This window comes from Trematomus bernacchii, unplaced genomic scaffold (assembly GCF_902827165.1).
Source record: "Trematomus bernacchii unplaced genomic scaffold, fTreBer1.1, whole genome shotgun sequence".
Lineage (NCBI taxonomy): Eukaryota > Metazoa > Chordata > Actinopteri > Perciformes > Nototheniidae > Trematomus > Trematomus bernacchii.
In genome coordinates, this window is record NW_022988043.1 from 2,590,391 (window position 1) to 2,601,217 (window position 10,827).

The following is a 10,827-nucleotide window of genomic DNA, read 5'->3' on the forward strand; positions in this document are numbered from 1 at the left end:
CGTATGCTTTTATTTATTTTTGTGAACCCCTGACCTAAGACCAATAATATGTGATTCATTGATTTAAATCTTAAAACCTGAAAATGTTTTAAGTGGCAAGAGTTTTTCTGAAACAAGTAACAACTGTTGATGTAATGCCCCTTTTTCCGGTTTTAAAAACCACCACAAATTATTTCAATAATTTCCCCCATGTTAATATTCCACACTTCCTCTTTTAATCTTAACAAAGGTAAAAGCAGTTTAACCTTTACATGCTTCACAATTATCTGTATTAGTATTATGAATGGTAGCCTTTGAAGATAACCTGAGCATTTCTCAAACAAAAAATTGCAAATAAGCAAGTTAACAGCAATCTATATATCCAAAAAGTCCAAAAGCATCAAGCCAAATGCTGCTTCTTGTCTCGTCTTTTATTTTGTAGTCAGAGACCGGAAGTGGACCGCGTCGCTGCATCTGTGCTGACAGCGGTCCGGAGGATGCGCATATTCTCAGATTTAAGGGGGAAGGTTTGGAGAAGCCCGGACTCTCGTTGTTCAACAGCATTTCTCCGCCAGGAATCGTCAAAATACTTTTTAGGGATTCATTTAAGTAGGCTACCAATGTTGTGTAGAAAACAACTCCAGGTGACATTGTGTTTTCGTTCGTCTTGTTACAGTTAGTTGAACAACTTTAGGAGACAGTTTTCGGAGGTGAGGCGACCTCATTTCATCGCGTAAGAAACATTTTGGGATAAAGAGCCTACCGACCCGCACGGGCTGCCCTCAGCCTGGTTGTCTCAGTTCAAAGGTGTGCGCTAGAAAGAAGTTAATCGAGGAAACGCTAAAACACATTTTCGTAACATTGTTTCGGATTTTCTTCTCCTCTCTTTTGATTATTTGCGTTTTTTCAGAGTTGGGACCCACATTCTGTGTTTTCCTTCGCACAAGTTTTGCAAAAACATGCGCGAATGTTTTAACAAAACAACGATATATTGGATTTAGTGAGGCTCGGTAACGCACCACGCATTTGAGTCTGGATATACTGTTTTGGGGAAGTTTTTCTGCATCAAATCTCAGCTCCGGAGTCTTATCTGTCCAACACTGGCTGTTTCACAGCCCCCCGCCACTAAGGTGAGTTGGTTTCTTATTATCCCTCAACGCTTTGATTTTACTTCACTACACTGGGTGTTTACATGCTAAATGTCTGATGTTGTCCTCCTTTGTGCTCGTTGTATTTACTTTTAGGAACTCCTTGTCTTAAAAGTACGGCTCTCAAATTGACAAGCAGTTGATTTATTTATAGGCCTAGAACCACGTTTTATTAAAAAAAATATTGTTGAATTCGGGAAAATAGAAAATCTGCCTGTTTAAGTACGTTTGTTGGCTTTTTAGAGAGATGTTTAGACCCAGTTTCATGCGTAGTAACACCTAATTCACCTCTATGCTTAACACATGAAAGGGGACCAATAGTAAGGCCCAAATGTTGCCTGCAGTCCTGCTTGTTTTCTATCTAAAGACCCATCAGGCGCCTTTTATCAGATGAACTAGCTTACTTGAATTATACCAACACAAAGAGTCACATCTAGAAAGCCACTTTTCAAACTGCAATTCTCAAACCACAGTTTGGCTTCATTGAGAACTTTTCTTTCTTTTTATCTGCAAAACAAAGTGTGGTTCTTGAGACATTAATCATACTTATTCATGCCTTTAGCCCTGTCTATTTATCTCAAAGGCTTATCAGAATGAGCAAACATAACAAGCAAAGTTCAATTAACATCTTGTTCTATCTCTCCTTTCAAATCATTGGACAGCTTAATTATTGCGACATGCAGGGAAGTAACTAACATCTCTAAACTCTCAGAGGACGGCTATCATTACTACATCTGTCATGAAGTCTGGGTCTGTAGGGGCCAGTCTGATGTTATGTAAAGCTCTAAATGTTATGATATGAAGGGAGAGGGAGAAGATGGATGGTTTAGAAAAGCAGCATGTCCACAGGGAGTTCACCATGAGGAAAAAAGGTTTTCTCCTGAACCATATAATGGGAAGTGAGGAGTAGTCAGTCCTGCCCTTTAATTTACTAGGCTGCTCCCCTGACACAGGGTTATTTGCCTTGTACTCTAACTTTAAGATTGTGTTAATTACAGCTAAATCCATCAAGAAATATTTCCTTGCAAGCTGTGTAGAACGTACATTTTACGAAAAAGAAGATTTTAGTTAGCCATCCTTTTAGATTGTAATGTTTAAGTGTTTTCAAGATGGTTAAGGCAGCACATTCAATTGTGTGTGTGCATTTGTTTATTTTTGAGCTTTTATGTAGATTTTATTCCAGATAAAACATGAGTTGTGTTTCCAGATTTACCTCCCTTGGGAAAACATACACAATCATGCATACTGAGAGACTTTGGCTGCAACCAAATGGCAGCGTGTCGGATGGCCTGATGTTGATGGTCTTTACATTTGAGTGTAATCTCATGACACCTGATCTCCCCCCATGGCACACTGGTGGAAAACCACTGATTCAGTTTGTGAGGCTGCAGAGAAAAACCCGAGAAGTGTCTTGTTTTTGTGAAAACAGTAGCCTCGGGGAGATGGTCTGATGCTCTTGTGTCCTCTGAGCTGCAGACTGGTTGTTTGGCTGGGAGTGCAGGGGGTTCCACAATCTGGGAGCTGAGGAATTTTATGCATGGATGGCGGTGAACAGTAATTATGGTGCGGGCCATGTTATGGGTTAGGCCTGTAACCTTTGTCTTTGTATAATGAGAGAAGCTAAATATGTCTTGCGTGTTCTAATCTGTTTAGTTGAACCCCCTTTTATTTGCCAGCTTTTCACTGAAGTGCTACCGTCTCTGAAGAGCTCACAAAAACAAGTGTGATTTTTCTCAAACATGTGATTTTGTACATGATTCTTTATGCAGTGAATAGTGCTAATCCTTCAATAGGCAGGTTTTTTTTAATTTTCTGAGCAGTCACTGTTCATCAGCTACCGATCATTCTCAGTTTTATGCACCTTTTGGAATCCTTGTGTGTTATACATTTAAAAGCAAAGCATTTTACAGCATACTGAAATATCTTAGCCACTAAACTCAGAAAATATTTTTCATTTTTCACCAAAACCACACTTAACAAAAATGAAAAGGTTAAGACAGTGGGAAACAAGATGATTGTGCATTACAAAGACCATTCAAACACTAAATCTATGAATATATTCTAGTTAAGCACTATACAAATGTCATTTACTAATGATTAGGTGTATTTCAGTCTAGTCTACAGCCCCTTGTGGGTTATGAGTTTCCTGTTTTTGTCTGTGAACAAGTCTGGTTTTAGTGAAGACTGTTTAATCCATCAAAAGCAGTTGATTTGTTTACTGGTCACAGTAACAGACTGTGTGAGATATGTTTCTCATCACTTGGTCCCCTGTCTTATTTTGGTTCATCATCACTTAAACAATATAGGTGGTATGAAAGGGAATAATACAAATACTATTTGGTAGGGGTCACTGCTTTGGTTATTGTGTCCTCAAAAGATATGTCCTGAGGGCAGTATATTTTACCATTGAACAAGATCTGACAATAAGTACCAAGCAAAAGTAACTACTGTCAGAGGGATTTTTTAAGGCCAATATTAATATTTGAGAACAGCAGTCTTTCACAAGTTTTTGATTTGAACAGCATTTTACAGAAAACAAACTTTGTGACAATTACACAGTTTCTTAATGACCTTAAACCTAATTTAGGATTCCTGTGCTGCACTTATCGTCCGACCATTCCACATTGTCTGCAATTAGCTCAAATTGGCCTGGGTGATACAGTATGTCGGTCTAGCTCTTTTTTTTTATCTGAATAAGAACTACACTTCAATCAGACGAAATGGGAACCAGAAGTTCAGCACATTCTTTTTGCTGATATTAATATCTTAAGGATGTAAAAACCAGTCTCTACTCAACTACTCCCAAGTTCAAGATGAGCGTGCCCCGTGTGTGGATAGTAAAGACACACTGTTTGTTTAACTCTTGCTCCCATGGGAGCAGAAGATGACAAAGTACTGTGTCATGATTTGAAGAAGCTACTTCCTCCCCTCTCAATTATTGACAGTCCTCGTGGTGACGAGGGCCAAGGGGAGCACGGTGCGACCGCTCTGCGCTTCCTTCTGTCTGCCGTCAGAAGCACTTCTTTTTTTTGGAGCTTTCCCAAAACACTGACTCACTGCTTACAGAGCCGCGATGACCAAGCTTCTTTATCCCCCTCGGACCCCCCTGACCCAGCTCAGCTGCTAGAACACTAGGCCATTCTTGGAAAGTGAAATTGAATTGGTTTTGAGGAGAACACAATGTCTGTTTCAGTTATGAACACTCACAAGCGGTTACATCTTAAAGGAAACCACAGCTGCATCTGAACATGACTTTGTGTGAAAACCTAAACCGAGTTGGGGTTTCTCTCACCCAGATGTTGCTATGATATCTCATTTATGACTCCATTTATTAAGAGCTGGGCGATCATATCTCACTATATCGATATTAAAGGGTTGACCATTGAGGTCTTCACAAAATATGAACACAGTGGGATAGTAGTTGATAAATAATATGAATATAATGATAATGCGGGTTAAAGGCAAATCATATTACAGCTACCACAGTCTGGTAAATAAAATAAAAAGCATCACTTTACTGTTACGCTGCCCTTAAACCCAGGTAAAGACCACACATATGATATTACTGTATCAGAAATCTAAGACAACATCTAGTCTAGCATCGCGATATCAATATAATATCGATGTGTTTCCCAGCCCTACGTTGAATAGTAAGTTCTTCATTAATAAGCATGGGCTTTGGCTTGACTTGGGTAAAAAAAAAACAGCATTAGTTTTACCTTTCCTTACAAGTCATGGGAGCAAATGGTTGAAAGAAGGGGTCACTTGGAGCTTGGGGACCAAAACCAACTGTTAGGTGATAGATCTCTCAGCATGGAAATGATGGCCCGGCACTGTTTCTCTCTACAAGGGTGTCACATAACAGGCTGTAGTTTTTTCGGTCTTTAAACAAATTCCTCAAGGGGGGTTATGGGGTTCCGGGGCAAGTGTTAATCTATGTGGCCAGATGCTGCAGAGGTGATGATGCAAGCAGATGTGAGGCTCATCCACTGCACGGAGCCCCGTTTTGGAGCGTACTGTACATCTTCTCAATCCCAACAATGGTCTAGTAGCACAAACAACAACTTTGAACATTGTCTTAATGGTAGGACAGTCTTTATGAGATCATACTATACATACAATAGGGACTTTGTAGTCTTAAAAATGGGATGAGTAAAGTCTTGAAAGTTAAAAGAAATCCTAAATTATACTTATACTTTTGGGTATAGAAACATCATAATATGTTAGAACGTTTTTTTCTTCTCCTCGCTCTTTCCAGACTGTTAGCTTCACCCACCTGGTCATGATTTCCCCATTGCTAATGATTATTTATAAAAAAATCTCATTTAAATAGTTGGTGAAAGCTCCAATGATCAACTCAACAATATCATTAGGAATATCTTTATATTTAATCAAAGTTTTTGTGAAATTCCTCCTTATTGCCTAGCCCCAATACCAACGTTATCTGGTGTTTCATCTGCAAAATCACTCATTTAAACCAAAAGTCTTTAATATGTGAAATAATAAAATATATCCTGGTGGCCCACTCACACCAAACGTAGATTGGACCTGAATCCTTTACAAAAAAAGCAATGGATTAAGTTGCCATGAGCACGAAACCTTTAGGCACTTTTACAGACCTTGAAAAGTGCTTAAATTGTACTCTTGAAAAACTCTACCAGTCCTCTGAAAACAAAATGCTTCTTATCTGTGTTCTTGTACATGCAGGCCTAAATGCCCACCTCAAACCTTGGAGAGAAACAGAATATCCTCTTCTTCTTGATACGTGGGGAATTTCAATGTCAACAACAATTTAGATTTCCATTCATTTGTAAAAATATACATTATTTATTATAAGAGCCACAGAGCACATTTTCCATTCGTGCATACCAATGTTTATTTTCCACGAGCAAATATAAGCAAATGTGTCTCTCGCTAAATACTTGTACCCTAAACCTATTTTTAGTAACTGTTTGCTTTTAACCCATGAGGCTGCCTTCTCACGTGGTTATGCATTAATTTGTTTTTATTACTTTTTGTTTGTTTTTAGCTTAGCACTGTGAATGACCCGCTACTGATGCCCCAACGGTCTGAATGGAGTTGCAGTTGCAGAAAAGCCAACAGTTGTAGCTCCCTCAGCAGGATGCTGATGAGACCGAGTATACTTCTGAGTCTGGTTTTACTCTCCCAAGTTTTACGGACGGAGTGCCGGCCTGCCAACACTGATGAAGGTAAGATGTCTTATTTGTACACTGCCTTTTTCTGCTTCTGGATGTAGTATTACTTAAAAGACACGTAACTGTTTTAGCTTCATGTCTGACTTATCTCGACTCCCGCCTTGAGAAACAGTCCGCTGATAATCAAAGCTTTGTTCTTTGTACAGGAATGTAACCCTAACACACTCCAGGCTTTGGTGAAATCTGTCCTTTGTAGCGTCAGTGTTTCCTCCACCACCCCCAGTCTGATGTTTGAGAACACTTAACTGCGTCAGATTTAGTACAACCATGTTTCAGACTATAAGAAACACCTTTTTCAGTTTGTCCTGGCTAACTAAACCAGAGCGTAAAAGATATGAGTTAATCTTACAGACAGAACTCTTGGTCTAATGATTTTTATTTTGTTCCTAATCTCGACTGTACAACTTTAAGATGTCCTATAAAGAATGTAGCCCGGTCTGGCTGTTACACACGTTCTGAAAAGGGGAAAGAGTCACTGAAATCGAATCCTTAAAAATGTGCCTCTTGGATTCAGTCCAGCAGCCTGGACTTGTGGGTAGATGGGTTTGTATGTTTACACGTTGCAGTCGGAAGTGGGGAGCTGCAAAAGAATATGATAAAGCCCAGCATTATAATTAGAGTAATTAAGCAAGAGGGTCTCTCTTGGGCTGTAAGCCCTAAAATAAACTTGGCGCGGCTGTGTTTAAGCCAACAGTGGGACAGGGAGGAGTAAATGACTCCCATCTGTAGCCTGAGGGCAGCCCCACTACCTTCCCTGCTCCTCTCCTCCTTTGTAATGAAAAGGTATTTGTTGTCACTGAGAGAGGAGTTAACTGCCAGGGAAACCATAAATTAGCCAGTTTTTGAAAAAAGGAAAGAAGATGCTACTTTGAGCCCTCCCTTATCCTGAAGGATAGGGTTTCTGAGGAGAGTGTTTGTCTTCTAAGGTGAGCCATAAATTGTCTTCAGGGTGGGGGAAGTCTGATGCGTTTACACTCCACCCAGTTCTTAATCACCAAATGGCCAGGTACTATCTATGCGCCTCTGTGCTTTTTCACTCCTGCTCCCCCACCGACTTTTTCCTGGGAATGCTTCACTTTCCCCCCGCTCCCCTGCTGGGTGACGGATGGTTTCAGCTGTCGACAAACAATCACAGCAGAAGCATTTGGTTGCATTCCTTTTGTCTTGGTCTGGGGAAACAAAACAGTTATATGGAAATGGTCATGTATTATGCGTGCTTCTTTGTTTGTCTTGGGGGCTTTTTTTGTGTTGTGCTGTTCACATAAGAAAAGACCAGAACAAATGTATTTCTTTACATTTCTTCAGGGGCCACATGGACGGCCATTTAAATGATTACAACATTTAAAAGCTTTGTGAGCTCAGTGAGATCATTGAGGGTGCTTTTGTCTTCATCAATTCAATGTCTGTACATCTTTTTGGTTTAAAGACAGTGAAATGTCAGAACGTTTTTTTGGCATCCCAGAGGATTTCTTCTCTGCTGTCAGTCAGTGTAGACAAGCCACTGACCCTTTAGTGGCTCGGCTCTTAAATCTGAAGCTGCCACAGTCCTGAGAAAGACTTTTTCAGACAGTGATGGGGGCCCATAGGAGTTTAAACTCTGCTGAATCTCAGAGAGAAGACGAAAGAAGTGAACTGACTTTAAGGTTGACACAGGATTAATTAACTTTCCCCCTGAAGGCATTCATTTCCACTCAAGGATAACGCACTGATCGTTATGTCAGGGAGAATTATAGCGGTATAGTGACATAAATCAAATTCAATGCCCTATCGTTCTGTGTAACATGTAACATTTGTGTGAGTTAAAAATTCAAAAAAGGTGTAAATTAAGTAACATTTCCCTGTTTGATTTTTATATTTGCTGTTGTAATTTATTGTCTTCTGTTTGCGATCGCAGTAATGTGTTTTTTATTTGCATGTACAGCACTTTGGCTCGACCAAAAATCGTTTTTAAAATGTGCTATATAAATAAAACCTGATTTGATTTGATTTAAATGGGGGAAAGCACCAACATATGGAGACCATGTTTCGCAAAAAAATGTTTTATGGCTAAAGGTTGAGCAGTGAGCATGATGTTAACGTTAAAGCTTATAAAGAATGAGAGGAATCTGTAAATAAATTGAAATGTTAAGAGGAACCTCTTGAAAGAAAGATTAAACAATGCAATTGTTTATCCGTTTTCCTAATAATTACATTAGAAACCATCTGGTTAGAAAATAAGTGTATGCATGTGTTGCAAGAGTGTAATGATTACTTTAGTCTAAGTTGCAACATGTTTCTCCAAACCATTTTTTTTATTGGTGTTTTTTTTAAACCTGTGTGCCTGTGTGGTTTCTAAGACCAACCTGCAGCAGAGCAGACCACACTAATGGTAGTTATAAAACTAGATCTACATAAAGTTTAATTATTTTAAAAGATCCTCCCTTTCCTGTGTTTATCCATTAGGGCCTCAATGTGGGGCTAAATGTAGCAGAACTCGTTTGAATGACACTGGAAACACTTTGCACTGCACAGTAATCCTTGTAGCTCCCTAGTAGCTCTCTAGTGTTAATCCATGCTGATTGTCAGCAGCTCATTTAGGAGTGAAAAGGGTCCTCCACTGGAGTGCTTTCAGGAGGGACACTCGCTCAGTGATTTATTTTTTGGGCTTGCTAATAGGCATTGTCCTTTTCTTTTACTTCCTGCCAGTCCTGCCTTTTGTCTCTTATCAATCCCCGCTGCACGTCACCCACCCCTTCACTTTGCTGTGGTCAAATCAGCAGAGGGAACTTGCTGTGGCCATTTTCCTCTGTGTGCCACAGCAGAGCCCCAACCAGACTTTACTGCATTCAACCATCACTGCAGTGAGAGCAGGAAATCCCAGAAGTCATTCACGCGGCATATTGCTTCCTATCTCGTAGCCAGAGAAGGTTCCATAGACTGGCGCCAAGTTGGTTTTGGATTTACAGACTTGTGAGCCTTCCCCCCTTAGTTTAAAAAGAAACCCTCTCAATGATTTCTTCTTCACAAAATTCCTTTCATGATTTCTGTCATTAAGCTGATTTTAAACAATGTCAATCATTTCCCCCCCCCCCCAAATGGTTGTAAGAAAACTTTCCAGATGGGTTGCTTTCAGAAAATATGGTGCTTAATCCATTTTAATCCAATCATAGCGGCAGGAGGATTAAGTGAGATGAAACATCCTTAAATTCAAAGGAAATGCTGGAAACTTGGCACTTAACTCTGCGCGAGAAGTTGGAATGAATTTACTTTGTGATAAAGTGTGTTGCTGTTTGTTAGTAGGGTTGTCAGAAAACATGTGTAGCAAAATCTTTTTTGATATTGTATGGATTCTCAAAAACACTTTTGATTTTAAGTTGAATGTTCAAAGGCTAAGATAAGTTACAAACAATGGTTAATTTCGTGTTGTGGTTAAAACTTCAAACATGAGTGGGAAATGTTGCCATTACTTGATATTGAGATGTTAATCATATGGTGTTGTGTTCTTTATACTGTGAAAGTTTTCCTAAAAATGGCTAAATACGACTTCATTTAAATCATACAGGGAATCATATTCCATGTATTATGATGCATATTGTATCGTCCACTTGCAAATACTAAGCCCTATCTGTTATTATAATATTTATACAGCGAGTTAATCATAGACATAGTAGCTGCGTCTTTTGTTTTTTTATGGTAGTAGGGTTAATTTGACTACATGTGTTATATCTTACTCCAGTTTTAGAAGTATGTTGTCACAGAAGCATAAATGCTCCTGACTGTGGCCTACAATGAAGCAACAGGCACATTTTACAGCTTTTATGGGTGTTTTATGATGTCTGCGGCCAGATTAACAGCTGGGATGTTGACACAGTCTTATCAGTGGCATCTCCATTTAGAGCAGACAGAAACATGCCCCCCCCCCCAACACACACACACACACACACACACACACACACACACACACAAAATCCCGTAAAGAAGGGTTGTGTTTAAGGCCTAGGCTCCACGGGAACGAAAACGGGTTGTATACGCATATTTCTCTTGCGTATAGCCCTTTTTGCCACACGACGCCGTAACGGAACGATAGAAACGGACCCTGCAAACGACAACGGGTCCAAAGGTGGATAGATCTGGGAACGGAGCGCTCTGGGGGGTCCAACGGGGCCGTGTGGTAGCCTATACGGTCATCCGTTTCTGATAATGACGACGCAATAGCCCCGCCTCTCCCCACCTCTGCTACTCACCCCCGCAAAAGTACACTGCACACTGAATTCAGATTATTTATCTTTATCTCGATATGGACATAAACGCGAGTGAAGTCTAATCTGACAGGACGGAGACACGCAGCTCCTCCCGCTGTGATGCAGCGGGAGCAAAACACACACTTCAAGTCAGATCATCACCCTTAGCTATTTTAATTACCTACCTAACTACCTAAACTAGTTATAAATATGTTTATTTTTACTGTCGGGTTTACTTACTGGATCAGCTGCTGCATGAGGAAG

At 40.0% G+C, this 10,827-nt stretch overlaps 1 protein-coding gene across 14 annotated transcripts in view; it reads left to right on the top strand.

Annotated features, from left to right (window-relative positions):
- fgfr1a (fibroblast growth factor receptor 1a) overlaps positions 1 to 10,827 on the top strand; it is a 77,420-nt gene that overhangs the window by 45,931 nt on the left and 20,662 nt on the right. For 4 of the 14 annotated variants that reach the window (XM_034117885.1, XM_034117887.1, XM_034117886.1 and 1 more), the window contains exons 1-2: positions 487 to 1,109; positions 6,157 to 6,337. The exons of the other annotated variants lie outside the window; for them this stretch is intronic. In XM_034117885.1, coding sequence (XP_033973776.1) covers positions 6,184 to 6,337 — 154 coding nt within the window. In that variant the 5' untranslated portion in view covers positions 487 to 1,109; positions 6,157 to 6,183. Of the gene's footprint in view, positions 1 to 486; positions 1,110 to 6,156; positions 6,338 to 10,827 lie in introns of those variants that run through there. 14 annotated transcript variants of the gene reach the window in all.